This window comes from Meleagris gallopavo, chromosome 1, assembly GCF_905368555.1.
Source record: "Meleagris gallopavo chromosome 1, MGAL_WU_HG_1.1, whole genome shotgun sequence".
Classification (NCBI taxonomy): domain Eukaryota; kingdom Metazoa; phylum Chordata; class Aves; order Galliformes; family Phasianidae; genus Meleagris; species Meleagris gallopavo.
This window is the reverse complement of record NC_139404.1, coordinates 191,993,409-192,013,103: the sequence shown is the minus strand read 5'-3', so window position 1 is coordinate 192,013,103 and position 19,695 is coordinate 191,993,409. Positions and strand designations below refer to the sequence as shown.

The window sequence follows — 19,695 nt, the reverse complement described above, 5'->3', positions numbered from 1 at the left end:
CTGTGCAAGGTGCTGTGCAAAGAGCTGTGCAAAGAGCTGTGCAAAGTGCTGTGCAAAGAGCTGTGCAAGGTGCTGTGCAAGGTGCTGTGCAAAGAGCTGTGCAAGGTGCTGTGCAAAGAGCTGTGCAAGGTGCTGTGCAAGGAGCTGTGCAAGGAGCTGTGCAAGGTGCTGTGCAAGGTGCTGTGCAAGGTGCTGTGCAAAGAGCTGTGCAAAGAGCTGTGCAAGGTGCTGTGCAAGGTGCTGTGCAAAGAGCTGTGCAAGGTGCTGTGCAAGGTGCTGTGCAAAGAGCTGTGCAAAGAGCTGTGCAAGGTGCTGTGCAAGGTGCTGTGCAAGGTGCTGTGCAAAGAGCTGTGCAAGGTGCTGTGCAAGGTGCTGTGCAAAGAGCTGTGCAAGGTGCTGTGCAAAGAGCTGTGCAAAGAGCTGTGCAAGGTGCTGTGCAAGGTGCTGTGCAAGGTGCTGTGCAAAGAGCTGTGCAAAGAGCTGTGCAAAGAGCTGTGCAAGGTGCTGTGCAAGGTGCTGTGCAAAGTGCTGTGCAAAGAGCTGTGCAAGGTGCTGTGCAAAGAGCTGTGCAAGGTGCTGTGCAAGGTGCTGTGCAAAGAGCTGTGCAAAGAGCTGTGCAAGGTGCTGTGCAAAGAGCTGTGCAAGGTGCTGTGCAAAGAGCTGTGCAAAGAGCTGTGCAAGGTGCTGTGCAAAGAGCTGTGCAAGGTGCTGTGCAAAGAGCTGTGCAAGGTGCTGTGCAAAGAGCTGTGCAAGGTGCTGTGCAAGGTGCTGTGCAAGGTGCTGTGCAAGGTGCTGTGCAAGAGCTGTGCAAAGAGCTGTGCAAGGTGCTGTGCAAGGTGCTGTGCAAGGTGCTGTGCAAAGAGCTGTGCAAGGTGCTGTGCAAGGAGCTGTGCAAGGAGCTGTGCAAAGAGCTGTGCAAGGTGCTGTGCAAGGTGCTGTGCAAGGTGCTGTGCAAGGAGCTGTGCAAAGAGCTGTGCAAGGTGCTGTGCAAGGTGCTGTGCAAGGTGCTGTGCAAGAGCTGTGCAAGGTGCTGTGCAAAGAGCTGTGCAAGGTGCTGTGCAAAGAGCTGTGCAAGGTGCTGTGCAAGGTGCTGTGCAAAGAGCTGTGCAAAGGTCTGGCTGCGCAAAGTGCTGTGCAAAGAGCTGTGCAAGGTGCTGCGCAAGGTGCTGTGCAAGGAGCTGTGCAAAGAGCTGTGCAAGGTGCTGTGCAAGAGCTGTGCAAGGTGCTGTGCAAAGAGCTGTGCAAGGTGCTGTGCAAGGTGCTGTGCAAAGAGCTGTGCAAAGGTCTGGCTGCGCAAAGTGCTGTGCAAAGAGCTGTGCAAGGTGCTGTGCAAGGTGCTGTGCAAAGAGCTGTGCAAGGAGCTGTGTAAAGAGCTGTGCAAGGTGCTGTGCAAGGTGCTGTGCAAAGTGCTGTGCAAGGAGCTGTGCAAAGAGCTGTGCAAGGTGCTGTGTAAAGAGCTGTGCAAGGTGCTGTGCAAGGTGCTGTGCAAAGAGCTGTGCAAAGAGCTGTGCAAGGTGCTGTGCAAGGTGCTGTGCAAGGAGCTGTGCAAAGAGCTGTGCAAGGTGCTGTGCAAAGAGCTGTGCAAGGTGCTGTGCAAGGAGCTGTGCAAGGTGCTGTGCAAAGAGCTGTGCAAGGTGCTGTGCAAGGAGCTGTGCAAGGTGCTATGCAAGGTGCTGTGTAAAGAGCTGTGCAAGGTGCTGTGCAAGGAGCTGTGCAAGGTGCTATGCAAGGTGCTGTGTAAAGAGCTGTGCAAGGTGCTGTGCAAGGTGCTATGCAAGGTGCTGTGCAAAGAGCTGTGCAAGGTGCTGTGCAAAGAGCTGTGCAAAGAGCTGTGCAAGGTGCTGTGCAAGGAGCTGTGCAAGGTGCTATGCAAGGTGCTGTGCAAAGAGCTGTGCAAGGTGCTGTGCAAAGAGCTGTGCAAGGTGCTGTGCAAAGAGCTGTGCAAGGTGCTGTGCAAAGAGCTGTGCAAGGTGCTGTGCAAAGAGCTGTGCAAGGTGCTGTGCAAAGAGCTGTGCAAGGTGCTGTGCAAAGAGCTGTGCAAGGTGCTGTGTAAAGAGCTGTGCAAGGTGCTGTGCAAAGAGCTGTGCAAAGAGCTGTGCAAGGTGCTGTGCAAGGTGCTGTGCAAAGAGCTGTGCAAGGAGCTGTGCAAGGTGCTGTGCAAAGAGCTGTGCAAAGGTCTGGCTGCGCAAAGAGCTGTGCAAGGAGCTGTGCAAGGTGCTGTGCAAGGTGCTGTGCAAAGAGCTGTGCAAGGAGCTGTGTAAAGAGCTGTGCAAGGTGCTGTGCAAGGTGCTGTGCAAAGAGCTGTGCAAGGAGCTGTGCAAAGAGCTGTGCAAAGAGCTGTGCAAGGTGCTGTGCAAGAGCTGTGCAAAGAGCTGTGCAAGGTGCTGTGCAAAGAGCTGTGCAAGGTGCTGTGCAAGGTGCTGTGCAAGGAGCTGTGCAAGGGTTGTGCAAGGCTGTGCAAAGCGCTGTGCAAGGTGCTGTGCAAGGTCTGCAAGGTGCTGTGCAAGGAGCTGTGCAAAGGTCCAAGGCTGTGCAAGGTGCTGTGCAAAGTGCTGTGCAAAGGTCTGTGCAAGGTGCTGCGCAAAGTGCTGTGCAAAGTGCTGTGTAAGGTGTTGTGCAAAGGTCTGGCTGTGCAAAGGTCTGTGCAAGGAGCTGTGCAAGGAGCTGTGCAAAGGTCTGGTTGTGCAAGGAGCTGTGCAAAGGTCTGGCTGTGCAAGGTGCTGTGCAAGGAGCTGTGCAAAGTGCTGTGCAAGGTGCTGTGCAAAGGCCTGTGTGCAAAGAGTTGTGCAAATGCTGTGCGAAGTGCGGTGCAAAGGTCTGTTTGTGCAAGTTGCTTTGCAAAGGTCTGGTTGTGCAAGGTGCTGTGCAAATGCTGTGTAAGGTGCTGTGCAAACACCTGGCTGTGCAAGGTGCTGTGCACAGGTGCTGTGCAAGGTGCCATGCGAAGGCCTGGCTGTGCAAGGAGCTGTGCGAGGTGCCGTGCAAGGAGTTGTGCAAAGGTGTTGTGCAAGATGCTGTGCAAAGGCCTGGTTGTGCAAGGTACCGCGCAAGGTGCCGTGCAAAGTGCTGTGCAAGGAGCTGTGCAAGGAGCTGTGCAAGGAGCTGTACAAAGGCCTGGCTGTGCAAGACGCTTGTGCAAAGGACCCGTTATGCAAGAGGTTGTGCAAGGTGCCAGGGTTGTGCAAGGTGCTCTGCAAAGCAGTGGGTGCTGAGCACGGAGCTGGAGCAATGCGAGGTCCTGTGCAACGTGCAAGACGCAACACAAAGGCCTGGGCTGTGCAAGTTGCTGCGCCAAGTGCAAGCTTGCACGCAAAGGCCCTGCTGTGCAAGATGTCGGGTGAGGCGTCAGGGTTGCGCAAGGCGTTCTGCAAAGCCGTGCAAAGCCTTGCAGCTGTGCAAGGTGCCGTGCGAGGTGCTTTGCAAGGTGCAAGCTCTTGTGCAAAGGCTCTGCTGCGCAAGAGATTGTGTGAGATGCCTGAGCCGTGCACGGTGCTCTGCGAAGTGCTGAGTGCTGTGCAAGGAGCTGTGCAAGGAGCTGAGCAAGGAGCTGTGCAAGGAGCTGTGCAAGGAGCTGAGCAAGGAGCTGAGCAAGGAGCTGAGCAAGGAGCTGTGCAAGGAGCTGAGCAAGGAGCTGTGCAAGGAGCTGTGCAAGGAGCTGAGCAAGGAGCTGTGCAAGGAGCTGTGCAAGGTGCTGTGCAAGGAGCTGAGCAAGGAGCTGTGCAAGGAGCTGAGCAAGGAGCTGTGCAAGGAGCTGTGCAAGGAGCTGAGCAAGGAGCTGTGCAAGGAGCTGTGCAAGGAGCTGAGCAAGGAGCTGTGCAAGGAGCTGTGCAAGGTGCTGTGCAAGGAGCTGAGCAAGGAGCTGTGCAAGGAGCTGAGCAAGGAGCTGTGCAAGGAGCTGTGCAAGGAGCTGAGCGTGGTGCAAAGCTTCCTGCACCCTCAGCACCTGCAGGCTTCCTCTGCCTCCAAGGGACGTGGGGACATGAGGACATGGGGACATGAGGACATGGGGACATAAGGACATGGGGACATAAGGACATAAGACATGAGGACATGGGGATATGGGGACATGGGGACATGGGGTTCTGCTCGACCCACACCTCCCTGAGTGCTTTGGGAATGGGGTCCCTGTGTCCCTGCACACCTGTGCCCCTATATCTCAATGTCCCTGTGTTCCCATGTCCCCTTATACCAGCATCCCCATGTCCCTATAGTCCCATATCCCCATGTCCCTATAACCCTATATCCCCATGACCCCATGTCCCTATATCTCAACGTCCCTGTGTTCTCATGTCCCCATATCTCCATGTCCTCAAGTACCATATCCCCATGTCCCCAAGTCCCCATATGCCCATGTCCCCAAGTCCCCATGTCCCCAAGTCACCATGTCCCCAAGTCCCCATGTCCCCATATCCCCATATCCCCATATCCCTACATCCCCATGACCCCATGTCCCTATATCCCCATGTCCCTATATCCTCATGTCCTCATGTCCCCATATCCCCATGTCCCTACATCCCCATGTCCCCAAGTCCCCATATCCCTATGACCCCATATCCCTATATCCCCATATCCCTATATCCTCATGTCCCCATATTCCCATGTCCCTATATCCCTATGTCCCTATATCCTATATCCCCATGTCCCCATATCCCCATGACCCCATATCCCTATATCCCCATGTCCCCATATCCCCATGTCCCTACACCCCATGTCCCCATGTCCCTATATCCCCATGTCCCTATATCCCTATGTCCCCATATCCCCATGTCCCTACACCCCCATGACCCCATGTCCTTATATCCTATATCCCCATGTCCCTATATCCCCATGTCCCTATATCCTATATCCCCATGTCCCCATGTCCCTATATCCCTATGTTCCCATGTCCCCATGTCCCTACACCCCCATGACCCCATGTCCCTATATCCTATATCCCCATGTCCCCATATCCCCATGTCCCTATATCCTATATCCCCATGTCCCCATGTCCCCATGTCCCTACATCCCCATGTCCCTATATCCTATATCCCCATGTCCCCATATCCCCATGTCCCTACATCCCCATGTCCCTATATCCTATATCCCCATGTCCCCATATCCCCATGTCCCTATATCCCCATGTCCCTATATCCTATATCCCCATGTCCCTATATCCCCATGTCCCTATATCCTATATCCCCATGTCCCTATATCCCCATGTCCCTATATCCCCATGTCCCTATATCCTATATCCCCATGTCCCCATGTCCCCGTGCCACAGCAGTGGGGTTTGGAGGTTCCTCAGGGACTGATGGTGCTGTGGTGGTGACACCAAGGGGGGAACGCGGAGCTCGTTACCAACCGACACTAACGAACTAATGCTAATGAAGCTGTGTGATGCAATGGGGCCGGGCAGGAAGAGAGCGCTGCGGGGCTGCCAAGGAATAGGGCTGGGCTGTGAGGGGGGTGCAGAACCCCAAAGCCTCACCCTATGGGTGCAGAACCCCACACTATGGGTGCAGGAACCCCAAGAACCCCACACTACGGGTGCAGAACCCCAAAGCCCCACCCTATGGGTGCAGGAACCCCAAGGCCCCACCGTATGGGTACAGAACCCCACACTATGGGTGCAGGAACCCCAAGAACCCCACACTACGGGTGCAGAACCCCAAAGCCCCACCCTATGGGTGCAGGAACCCCAAGGCCCCACCGTATGGGTACAGAACCCCACACTATGGGTGCAGGAACCCCAAAGCCCCACCCTATGGGTGCAGAACCCCACACTATGGGTGCAGGAACCCCAAGAACTCCACCCTATGGGTGCAGGAACCCCAAGAACTCCACACTATGGGTGCAGGAACCCTAAGAACCCCACACTACGGGTGCAGAACCCCAAAGCCCCACCCTATGGGTGCAGGAACCCCACAGCTCCACCCTATGGGTACAGAACCCCACACTATGGGTGCAGGAACCCCAAGAACTCCACCCTATGGGTTCAGAATCCCACAGCCCCATCCTATGGGTACAGAACCCCACACTATGGGTGCAGGAACCCCACAGCCCCACCCTATGGGTGCAGGTACCCCATCCTATGGGTGCAGAACCCCAGAGACCCACCCTATGGGTGCAGGAACCCCAAGAACCCCACCCTATGGGTTCAGAACCCCAAAGTCCCACCCTATGGGTGCAGGAACCCCAAGAACCCCACACTATGGGTTCAGAACCCCAAAGCCCCACCCTATGGGTACAGAACCCCACACTATGGGTGCAGGAACCCCAAAGCCCCACCCTATGGATACAGAACCCCACACTATGGGTGCAGGAACCCCAAAGCCCCATCCTATGGGTGCAGGAACCCCAAGAACCCCACCCTATGGGTTCAGAATCCCAAAGCCCCACCATATGGGTGCAGGAACCCCAAAGCCCCACCCTATGGGTGCAGGTACCCCATCCTATGGGTTCAGAACCCCAAAGCCCCACCCTATGGGTGCAGGAACCCCAAGAACCCCACACTATGGGTTCAGAACCCCAAAGCCCCACCCTATGGGTACAGAACCCCACTATATGGGTGCAGGAACCCCATCCTATGGGTGCAGAACCCCAGAGCCCCACCCTATGGGTGCAGGAACCCCAAAAACCCCACCCTATGGGTTCAGAATTCCACAGCCCCACCCTATGGGTACAGAACCCCACACTATGGGTGCAGGAACCCCAAAGCCCCATCCTATGGGTTCAGAACCCCAAAGCCCCACCCTATGGGTGCAGGAACCCCAAGAACCCCACACTATGGGTGCAGGAACCCCACAGCCCCACCCTATGGGCTCAGAACCCCATACAACGGGTGCAGGAACCCCAAAGCCCCACCCTATGGGTTCAGAACCCCAAAGCCCCACCCTATGGGTACAGAACCCCACACTATGGGTGCAGGAACCCCATCCTATGGGTGCAGAACCCCAGAGCCCCACCCTATGGGTGCAGGAACCCCAAAAACCCCACCCTATGGGTTCAGAATTCCACAGCCCCACCCTATGGGTACAGAACCCCACACTATGGGTGCAGGAACCCCAAAGCCCCATCCTATGGGTTCAGAACCCCAAAGCCCCACCCTATGGGTGCAGGAACCCCAAGAACCCCACACTATGGGTGCAGGAACCCCACAGCCCCACCCTATGGGCTCAGAACCCCATACAACGGGTGCAGGAACCCCAAAGCCCCACCCTATGGGTTCAGAACCCCATACAACGGGTGCAGGAACCCCACAGCCCCACCCACGGTTGCAGCCCCACCCCACAGAGCACGACCGGGACACACGGGGTCACCCTACAGCCCTGACCCCATTGCAGTGGGGGATGTCCTTTATGGGGCCGCCCCACACCCCACTTCCCCACCCCCCCCTTCACGCACAGGGAGAGGAGAGGAAGCTCAGCGCCCTCCCCGCCCCCCCGCGCCCTTCCTGGTGCTGACAGCTGCAGGAAGCAGCCGCGGCCCCACACATTTCCCCTATGGGGCCGCAAAGTGTCCGGCCCTAAAACATCACCATCGCATTCTGCAGCTCCTGTCCCCAACACGTCCCCACTGGGTCCCCATATCCCCCTTCCCCCCCCCCCCCCCCCAAGTCCCCAACACGTCCCTATGCCTCCGCCCCATGTCCCCGTCCCTACGTCCCTACCCACAATGCGTTCCTGTCCCCAATGTGTCCCCATATCCCCAAGTTCCTGTCCCCACGTGTCCCCCATCCCCATATTCCCCTGTCCCCATGTCCCTGTCCCCCTGCCCCCGTCCCCAACGTGTCCCCATGACTCTCCACATCCCAATGTCCCTGTCCCCAATCCACCCCAATGTCCCTGTCCCATTCCCCACCCCCATGCCCCTGTCCCCATGGCCCTGTCCCCAATGTGCCCCTATGTCCCCCTGTCCCCATATATCCCCCTGTCCCCAGTGTGTCCCCATGTCACTGTCCCCATATCCCCCTGTCCCCAATGTGTCCCAATGTCCCCATCTTCAATGTGCCCTCGTGTCCCCCTGTCCCCATATCCCCGTCCCCAAGTCCCCAGTGTGCCCTCATGTCCCCCTGTCCCCCTGTCCCCAATGTGTCCCCATGTCCCCATATCCCTCTGTCCCCAATGTGTCCCCATGTCCCCGTCCTCAATGTGCCCTCATGTCCCCCTGTCCCCATGTCCCTGTCCCCAATGTGTCCCCATGTCACTTTCCCCATATTCCCATCCCCAATGTGTCCCCATGTCCCATATCCCCCTGTCCTCAGTGTGTCCCCATATCCCCCTGGCCCCATATCCCCCTGTCCCCACTGTGTCCCCATGTCCCCATATCCCCCCGTCCCCACTGTGTCCCCATGTCCCTGTCTCCAATGTATCCTCATGTGCCAGTGTCCCCATGTCCCTGTCCCCAAGGTGTCCCCAAGTCCCCCTGTCCCCAGCCCCATATCCCCCTGGCCCTGTCCCCAATGCGTCCCCATGTCCCCCTGTCCCCAGCCCCATATCCCCCTACCCTGTCCCCAATGTGTCCCCCTGTCCCCAGCCCCATATCCCCCTGGCCCTGTCCCCAATGTGTCCCCATGTCCCCCTGTCCCCAGCCCCATATCCCCCTGGCCCTGTCCCCAATGCGTCCCCATGTCCCCCTGTCCCCAGCCCCATATCCCCCTGGCCCTGTCCCCAATGTGTCCCCCTGTCCCCAGCCCCATATCCCCCTGGCCCTGTCCCCAGTGTGTCCCCAAGTCCCCAGCCCCATATCCCCCTGGCCCTGTCCCCAATATGTCCCCATGTCCCCCTGTCCCCAGCCCCATATCCCCCTGGCCCTGTCCCCAATGTGTCCCCATGTCCCCCTGTCCCCAGCCCCCTATCCCCCTGCCCTGTCCCCAATGTGTCCCCCTGTCCCCAGCCCCATATCCCCCTGGCCCTGTCCCCAATGTGTCCCCATGTCCCCCTGTCCCCAGCCCCATATCCCCCTGCCCTGTCCCCAATGTGTCCCCCTGTCCCCAGCCCCATATCCCCCTGGCCCTGTCCCCAATATGTCCCCATGTCCCCCTGTCCCCAGCCCCATATCCCCCTGGCCCTGTCCCCAATGTGTCCCCCTGTCCCCAGCCCCATATCCCCCTGGCCCTGTCCCCAGTGCGTCCCCATGTCCCCAGCCCCATATCCCCCTGGCCCTGTCCCCAGTGCGTCCCCATGTCCCCATGTCCCCAGCCCCATATCCCCCTGCCCTGTCCCCAATGTGTCCCCCTGTCCCCAGCCCCATATCCCCCTGGCCCTGTCCCCAATGCGTCCCCATGTCCCCCTGTCCCCAGCCCCATATCCCCCTGGCCCTGTCCCCAATGTATCCCCATGTCCCTGTCCCCATGTCCCCACCCCCTTGTCCCTGTCACTACCCTCCTGTCCCTTTCCCCCACGGTGTCCCCATGTCCCCATCCCCCTGGCCCCGTCCCCTTTGCTACGGTGCTGCTGACAGATCCGGGATGTGAGATCCGGAGTTCCTACAGTTTGCTCTGCAAACAAAGTCCAGGAAGGCGACGTCTCCCTGTGGGGTGGCTGCCGGGGTCCCTGCCCTATAACCAACTCCCTGCCCTATAACCAACTCCCTGCCCTATAACCCAACTCCCTGCCCTATAACCAACTCCCTGCCCTACTACCCAACTCCCTGCCCTACTACCCAACTCCCTGCCCTACTACCCAACTCCCTGCCCTATAACCAACTTCCTGCCCTATAACCCAACTCCCTGCCCTATAACCAACTCCCTGCCCTATAACCAACTCCCTGCCCTATAACCCAACTCCCTGCCCTATAACCAACTCCCTGCCCTATAACCCAACTCCCTGCCCTATAACCAACTCCCTGCCCTATAACCCAACTCCCTGCCCTATAACCCAACTCCCTGCCCTACGACCCACCTCCCTGCCCTACAACCCAAATCCCTGCCCTATAACCCAACTCCCTGCCCTATAACCCAACAACTCCCTGCCCTATAACCAACTCCCTGCCCTATAACCAACTCCCTGCCCTATAACCCAACTCCCTGCCCTATAACCAACTCCCTGCCCTATAACCCAACTCCCTGCCCTATAACCCAAGTCCCTGCCCTACGACCCACCTCCCTGCCCTACAACCCAAATCCCTGCCCTATAACCCAACTCCCTGCCCTATAACCCAACAACTCCCTGCCCTATAACCAACTCCCTGCCCTATAACCCAACTCCCTGCCCTATAACCCAACTCCCTGCCCTATAACCAACTCCCTGCCCTATAACCCAACTCCCTGCCCTATAACCCAACTCCCTGCCCTACTACCCAACTCCCTGCCCTATAACCGAACAACTCCCTGCCCTATAACCCAACAACTCCCTGCCCTATAACCCAACAACTCCCTGCCCTATAACCCAACAACTCCCTGCCCTATAACCCAACTCCCTGCTGTGGTTTTGGGGACCACACGAAGCATTTTGGAAGACCACAGCTGCCTGGGGGCTCATCCCATTGCCCCAAACCCAGAAGCTGGATCCCACTCTGTTGCATCCCACCCCATTGCAAACCACCCCACTGCATCCCACCCCATTGCAAACCACCCCACTGCATCCCACCCCATTACAGTCCACCCCATTGCATCCCATCCCATTGTAATCTCACCCCAACAAATCCCACCCCACTGCAATCCACCCCATTGCATCCCACCCCACTGCATCCAAACCCACTGCAATTGGACCCCACAACACATCCCACCCCAACAAATCCCATCCCACTGCAATCCACCCCACTGCATCTCATCCCATTGCATCTCACCCCACTGCATCCCACCCCACTGCAATCCGTCCCATTGTATCCCACCCCAACAAATCCCATCCCTCTGCAATTCACCCCAACAAATCCCATCCCACTGCAATCCACCCCACTGCATCCCACCCCAACAAATCCCACCCCAACAAATCCCATCCCATTGGATCCCACAACAAATCCCACCCCACTCCATCCCACCCCACTGCAATCCGTCCCATTGTATCCCACCCCAACAAATCCCATCCCATTGCAATCCACCCCACTGCATCCCACCCCACTGCAATCCACCCCATTGCATCCCACCCCACTGCAATCCACCCCACAGCATCCCATCCCACTGCAATCCACCCCACTGCAATCCACCCCACTGCATCCCACCCCACTGCAATCCACCCCACAGCATCCCATCCCACTGCAATCCACCCCACTGCAATCCACCCCACTGCATCCCACCCCACTGCAATCCACCCCACAGCATCCCATCCCACTGCAATCCACCCCACTGCAATCCACCCCATTGCATCCCACCCCACTGCATCCCACCCCACTGCATCCAAACCCATTGCAATCCACCCCACTGCAATCCCACCCCACTGCAATCCACCCCACAGCATCCCATCCCACAGCAATCCACCCCACTGCATCCCACCCCACAGCATCCCATCCCACAGCAATCCACCCCACTGCATCCCACCCCACTGCAATCCACCCCATTGCATCCCACCCCACTGCAATCCACCCCACTGCATCCCATCCCACTGCAATCCACCCCACTGCATCCCACCCCACTGCATCCCACCCCACAGCATCCCACCCCACTGCATCCCACCCCACTGCATCCCACCCCACTGCATCCCACCCCACTGCAATCCACCCCACAGCATCCCACCCCATCGCATCCCATCCCACTGCAATCCACCCCACTGCATCCCACCCCACTGCATCCCATCCCAACAAATCCCATCCCACTGCACCCCACCCCAACCCCATCCCACCCCCACCCCCCAAATCCCACTCTCATTGTCCCAAGGTAGGGACATGGGGACCCCAATTGGGACACAGGAGACCCCATTGGGGACATGGGGGACCTTCCATAAGGACAAAGACCCCAATAGGGACCCAATGGGGATGTGAGGACCCCAATGGGACATGGGAGACCCCAACAGGGACATGAGGGACATTCAAGAAGGGCACGAGAACCCCAACAGAAACCCTATGGGGACATGAGGATCCCAACAGGGACATGGGAGACCCCAATAGGGACAAGAAGACCCCCGTGGGGAAAACGAATTGGGACACAGGGACCCCAACGGGAACATGAGGACCCGCAATGGGGCCATGGGAAACCCCAAGAGGGACGTGGGGGACCTCCAACAGGGACATGAAGACCCCAATAAAGACACGGGGACCCCAATAGGGACATAGGGACACTCAACAGAGACATAGGGGACACCCACCAGGGACACGGCAACCCTCAATAGGGACATAGGGACCCCAATAGGGACACAGGAGACCCCAAGACATGGAAACCTGAACAGGGACATGGCAACCCCCAATACGGACATGAAGACCCCAATAGGGACACAGGGACCCCAACAGGGACACAGGAGTCCCCAAGACATGGGAACCTAAACAGGGACATGGCAACTCCCAATAGGGACATGAAGACCCCAATAGGGACACAGGGACCCCAATAGGGACACAGGGACCCCAAGACATGGGAACCTGAACAGGGACATGGCAACCCCCAATAGGGACATGAAGACCCCAATAGGGACATGAAGACCCCAATAGGGACACGGGGACTTGAACAGGGACGTGGCAACCCCAATGGGGATATGGGGACCCCCCGTAGGGACACAGGAGGTCCCAATAAGCACACAGAGACCCCGGGAAGGACATGGTGATCCTTAATAGGGGCACAGGGATATGGGGACCCCAGTCTGTATACAGGAACCCCAATAGGGATATGGCAACCCCTAATAGGGTCACAGATCTCAAGAGGGACACAGGAGACCCCAGGACTTATACAGGGACCCCAAGAGGGACATGGGGACCCCTAAAAGGGACATAGGGACTCCTAAAAGCAACATGGGGACACAGGGACCCCAATAGGAACATGGCAACCCCCAAAAGGGACATGGGGACCCCAATATGTATATAGGGACCCCAATAAGGATATGGGGACCCCAATAGGGGCATAGGGTCCACCACAAAGACAGAGGGATGCCCACCAGGGTCATGGCAACCCTCAATAGGGACACAGGAGACCCCATACATATGCAGGGACCCCAATAGGAACGTGATGAGCTCCAGTAGGGAGATGGGGACACCCTATAGGGACATAATGACCCCAATAAGGCCATGGGGACACCCACCAAGGCCATGGCAATTCCCTATAGGAACATGGCAGCCAGCAGTAGGGACACGGGGACCCCAATGGGGCCATGGCAACCCCTCATAGGGACATAGGGAGCCCCAGTGGGACACGGGGACCCCTACTAAGGTCATAAGAACCCCAAGAGGGTCATGGGGATCCCAAAAGGACCATGGCAACCTCTTATAGGGACACAGCGACCCCTAACAGGGACATGAGGACCCCTAGAAGGGGCAAAGGAACCCCAAAAGGGCCACGGCAACCCCCAATAGGGACACAGGGACCTCTAATAGGGGCACAGGGACCCACACGGGGACACAGAGACCCCTAACAGGGCCATAGGGACCCCAAAAGGGACTCGGGGATGCCCACCAAAGCCATGACAACCCCCAAAAGGGACATGGGGACACCAGCAGAGACACAGGGACACCAATGGGAACATGGGAACCCCTAATAAGGACACGGGGATCCCAAAAGGGCCGTGGCAACCCCTAGTAGGAACACAAGGACCCCAAAAGGACCATGGCAACCCCTCATAGGGCCATGGGGACCCCCATAGGGACACAGGAACCCCTAACGGGAGCACGGGGACCCACAAAGGGACATGAGGACACCCAATAGGAACACAGGGACCCTATGGGGACATGGCAACCCCTAATAGGGACACAAGGAAACCCATAGGGGCATAGGGACCAAAATAGGGACATGGGGATCCCTAATAGGGGCATAGGGACTAAAATAGGGACACGGGGACCCCCATAGGGGCATAGGGACCAAAATAGGGACACGGGGACCCCTATAGGGGCACAGGGACCAAAATAGGGACATGGGGATTCCTAATAGGGGCATAGGGACCAAAATAGGGACACGGGGACCCCCATAGGGGCATAGGGACCAAAATAGGGACACGGGGATCCCTAATAGGGGCATACTGACTCCCATTGGGACATAAGGACCCCATAGGGGCCATGGCAACCCCCAGTAGGAAGACAAGGACCCCTCATAGGGGCACGGGGACCCCCATAGGGACATAGGGACCCTTAATAGGGACACGGGGCCCCAGTGGGGACATGACAACCCCCAATAGGGACACGGGGCCCCAGTGGGGACATGACAACCCCCAATAGGGACACAGGGTCCCAATGTGGACACGAGGAGCCCTATATGGACATGGGGACCCCCCCAAGACCCAGAAAGGGACGTGAGGACCCAAAAAGGGCCATGGCAACCCCCTATAGGGACACGGAGGACCCCAGTGGCCACACAGCAGCCCCTCACAGGGACATGGGGAACCCATAGGGATACAGGAACCCATAAGAGGGACATGAGGACCCCAATAGATACACAGGGATCCCGTGGGGACACAGCAACCCCATATAGGGACATGAGAACCCCCAATAAGAGCATAGGGACTCCTAATAGGGCCACACGGTTCCAATGGGAACCAACGACCCCACTGGGGACATGGCAGCCCCTCATAGGGACACAGGAACCCCAAAAGGGGCACAGGGGGATCCTAATAGGGACACAGAACTCCCAACAGGGGCATACTGACCCCCAATAGGGACATGGGGACCCCAAAAGGGCCACGGCAACCCCTCATAGGGATACAGGGACCCACATAGGGGCACGGGGACCCCAAAAGGGCCACGGCAATCCCAATAGGAACACTGGGACCCCAATAGGGACATGGCAACCCCTTATAGGGACACGGGGACCCCTAATAGGGACACGGGGGCCACCAACAGGAGCACAGGACCCCAAAATGGCCATGGCAACCCCCAATAGGAACGCAGGGACCCCAGTGGGGACACAGCAGCCCCTCATAGGGACATCGGGACCAACACAGGGACACAGGAATCCCTAATAGGGGCACGGGGACTCCCATAGGGACCCTAAATAGGGGCATACTGCGCCCCAATAGGGACACGAGAACCCCAAAAGGGCCATGGCAACCCCCAATAGGGACATGGCAACCCCTCATAGGGACACAGGGGACCCCCAACAAGGGCACGGGGACCCCAAAAGGGTCATGGCAACCCCCAATATGAATACAGGGACCCCAATAGGGACATGGCAACCCCTTATAGGGACACGAGGACCCCTAATAGGGACACGAGGACCCCCAACAGGAACACAGGACCCCAAAATGGCCATGGCAACCCCCAGTAGGAACGCAGGGACCCCAGTGGGGACACAGCAGCCCTTCATAGGGACATCGGGACCAACACAGGGACACAGGAATCCCTAATAGGGGCACGGGGACCCCCATAGGGACCCTAAATAGGGGCATCCAGCGCCCCAATAGGGACACGAGAACCCCAAAAGGGCCATGGCAACCCCCAATAGAGACATGGCAACCCCTCATAGGGACACAGGGGACCCCCAACAAGGGCACGGGGACCCCAAAAGGGCCATGGCAACCCCCAATAGGAACACAGGGACCCCAATACGGACATGGCAACCCCTTATAGGGACACGGGGACCCCTTATAGGGACACGAGGACCCCTAATAGGAACACGGGGCCCCCCAACAGGAGCACAGGACCCCAAAATGGCCATGGCAACCCCCAATAGGAACGCAGGGACTCCAGTGGGGACACAGCAGCCCTTCATAGGGACATCGGGACCAACACAGGGACACAGGAATCCCTAATAGGGGCACGGGGACCCCCATAGGGACCCTAAATAGGGGCATCCAGCGCCCCAATAGGGACACGAGAACCCCAAAAGGGCCATGGCAACCCCCAATAGAGACATGGCAACCCCTCATAGGGACACAGGGGACCCCCAACAAGGGCACGGGGACCCCAAAAGGGCCATGGCAACCCCCAATATGAATACAGGGACCCCAATAGGGACATGGCAACCCCTTATAGGGACACGAGGACCCCTAATAGGAACACGGGACCCCCATAAGGACACGGGGACCCCCAATAGGGGCACAGGGACCCCAGAGGGGCCACGGCAGCCCCTCATAGGGACATGGAGACCCCAATAGGAACACAGGGACCCACATAGGGACATGGCAACCCTCAAAAGGGACACAGGGACCCCCCATAAGGACACGGGGACCCCCTATAGGGATACAGGGACCCCAGAGGGGACACGGCACCCCCCAATAGGGGCATAGGGACCCACATAAGGTCACAGGGACCCCCAGTAGAGGCACGGGGACCCACATAGGGACACTGTAACCCCCAATAGGGCCACAGGGAACCCCATAAGGACACAAGGACCCCTAACAGGGCCACAAGGACCCCAGTGGGGACATGGCAGCCCCTCATAGGGACATGGGGACCCCAATAGGAACACAGAGACCCACACAGGGACGTGGCAACCCCTCATAGGGACACAGGGGCTCACACAGGGACATGGGAACCCCTAATAGGGGCAAGAGGACACCCCATAGGGACACAGGGACCCCTAATAAGAACACAGGGATCCAAATAGGGACACGGCAACCCCCAATAGGGCCACCAGACCCCCAGAAGGACACAGGGACCCTCGATAGGGGTGCAGGGACCCCATTGTGGTCATGGCAACACCTCATAGGGACATGGGAACCCACAGAGGGACATTGGGATCCCTTATAGGGGCACAGGGACCCCCAACAGGGACATGAGGAACCCACAAAGGGCCATGGCAACCCCAAAAGGAACACAGGGACCCACATAGGGACATGGCAACCCCTCATAGGGACACGGGGAACCCTAATAGGGGCACAGGGACCCCAGTGGGGACATGGCAACCCTTCATAGGGACACAGGGACTCACATAGGGACATGGGAACCCCTAATAGGGGCACAGGGACCCACACAGGGACACAGGAACCCCTAATAGGGACACGGCAACCCCCAATAGGGCCACCAGACCCCCAAAAGGACACAGGGACCCTCGATAGGGGCGCAGGGACCCCATTGCGGTCATGGCAACACCTCATAGGGACACGGGAACCCACAGAGGGACATTGGGATCCCCAACAGGGACATGAGGAACCCACAAAGGGCCATGGCAACCCCCAAAGGAACACAGGGACCCACATAGGGACATGGCAACCCCTCATAGGGACACGGGGACCCCTCATAGGGGCATGGGGACCACAGTAGGGACATGGGGACCCCCAATAGGAACACAGGGACCCACATAGGGACATGGCAACCCCCAATAGGGGCACAGGGACCCACCATAGGGACATGGCAATCCCTCATAGGGACACGGGGACCCCTAATAGGGACATGGCAACCCCCAATAGGGGCTCCAGACCCCCATAAGGACACAGGGACCCTCTATAGGGGCACAGGGAGCCCAGTGGGGACATGGCAATCCCTCATAGGGACACGGGAACCCACAAAGGGACATTGGCAACCCTCATAGGGACACGGGGACCCCTCATAGGGACACGGGGACCCACATAGGGCCATGGGGACCTTTATAGGGGCACAGGGAGCCCAGTGGGGACATGGCAACCCCTCATAGGGACACGGGACCCCATAGAGGCACGTTGGGACCCTCAAAAGACACATGAGGACCCCAATAGGGTCACGGAAACCCCCCAATAAGGACACAGGGACCCACATAGGGACATGGAGACCCCACATAGGGACACAGGGATCCACATAGGGACATGGCAACCCCTCATAGGGGCACTGAGACCTCCATAGGGACACAGGGACACCCCCAATAGGGGCACAGGGACCCCTAATAGGGACACACAGGGCCATGGAGACCTCTTATAGGGTCACAGGGACCTCAGTGGGGACATGGCAACCCCTCATAGGGACACGAGGACCCCTAATAGAGGCACGGGGACCCACATAAAGACACAGGGACCCCCAATAGGGTCACAGGGAACCCCATAAGAACACAGGGACCCCCAATAGGGTTACAGGGACCTCAGTGGGGACACGGCAGCCCCTCATAGGGACATGGAGACCCCAATAGGGACACGGGGATCCACATAGGGACATGGCAACCTCTCATAGGGGCACTGAGACCCTCCATAGGGACACGGGGACCCACATAGGGACATGGCAACCCCCAATAGGGGCACAGGGACCCCTAATAGGGGCACAGGGACCCACAGAGGGCCATGGAGACCTTTATAGGGGCACAGGGACCTCAGTGGGGACATGGCAACCCCTCATAGGGACACGAGGACCCCTAATAGAGGCACGGGGACCCACATAAAGACACAGGGACCCCCAATAGGGTCACAGGAAACCCCATAAGGACACAGGGACGCCCAATAGGGCCACAGGGACATCAGAGGGGACACGGCAGCCCCTCATAGGGACATGGAGACCCCTCAAGGGACACGGGGATCCACATAGGGACATGGCAACTCCTCATAGGGGCACTGAGACCCTCCATAGGGACACAGGGACCCACATAGGGACATGGCAACCCCCAATAGGGGCACAGGGACCCCTAATAGGAGCACAGAGACCCCACACAGAGACACAGGGACCCAATAGGGCCACAGGGACCTCAGAGGGGACACGGCAGCTCCTCACAGGGACATGGAGACCCCAATAGGGACACGGGGATCCACACAGGGACACATGAACCCCTAATAGGGACACAGAGAACCCCACAGGGACACAGCTGCCCCTCACAGGGACATGGCAACCCCCAGTAGGAACGCAGGGACCCGCATAAGGACATGGGAACCCCCAAAAGGGGCACGGGGACCCCAGAGGGGACACGGCAATCCCCAATAGGGGCACGGGGAGCCTCAGTAGGGACCATGGCAACCCCCAATAGGAACGCAGGGACCCCATAAGGACACAGGGACCCCTGATAGGGACACAGGGCCCCCAATAGGGGCCACGGCAGCCCCCAGTAGGAACAGAGGGACCCCCATAAGGACACAGGGACCCCTGCTAGGGGTACAGGGACCCACACAGGGACACGGGGACACCTGACAGGGCCACAGGAACCCCAATAGGGGCCACGGCAGCCCCCAGTAGGAACACAGGGACCCCCATAAGGACACAGGGACCCCCCATAGGGCCACATTTCGCCCCCCCCCCCCCCCCCCCCCCTCCGTTCCCGCTCCCCGCTCACCGCGTGCCTTTGTCTCCCATGGCCCCGCAGATCCGCGCAGCGCTGAGGTGAAATTCGGGCCGGGTCGCCGCCCCCCCCCCACCCACCCACCCCCCCCCAAAAAAAAAAAAGAAAAACCTCGCGTCGATTCCCCCCAACCCCTCGCTGTAGACACAAACGCGCACAAACCCCCCCCCCTCCCACTCGATTCTCCTCCTCCTCCTCCTCCTGCGGCCGCCGATGCTGCTCCTTTGGGAGGGGGGGTCGGGGGGGGGCGGAGGGGCGGCCCCGAGCAGCGGCGCTGCGGTTGTGTGAGGAGGAAAAAATGGGGGGGGGGGGGGGGAAGCGGGGGAGGGGCGGGAAAAGGCGGGAACGGCGCCGCCTAGCGGAGAGAGCGGGAAGAGAGGGCGAGCGGCACTGCGCGTGCGCGCGGCTCCGCTCGGTGCGCATGCGCATTGGGTGTGTGCATATAAAGTGTGTGCGCATATAAAATGTGCATGCATGCAGCT

At 58.7% G+C, this 19,695-nt stretch overlaps 1 protein-coding gene across 2 annotated transcripts in view; it reads right to left on the bottom strand.

The window, feature by feature from the left end:
* The window catches only part of ARRB1 (arrestin beta 1), a 40,628-nt gene extending 21,305 nt beyond the window's left edge, over positions 1-19,323 (bottom strand). For both annotated transcript variants that reach the window (XM_085216584.1, XM_085216583.1), the window contains exon 1: positions 19,208-19,323. In XM_085216584.1, the coding sequence (XP_085072710.1) occupies positions 19,208-19,227 (20 nt within the window). In that variant the 5' untranslated portion in view covers positions 19,228-19,323. The remainder of the gene's footprint in view (positions 1-19,207) is intronic.
* Between the last annotated feature and the right edge of the window lie 372 nt (positions 19,324-19,695).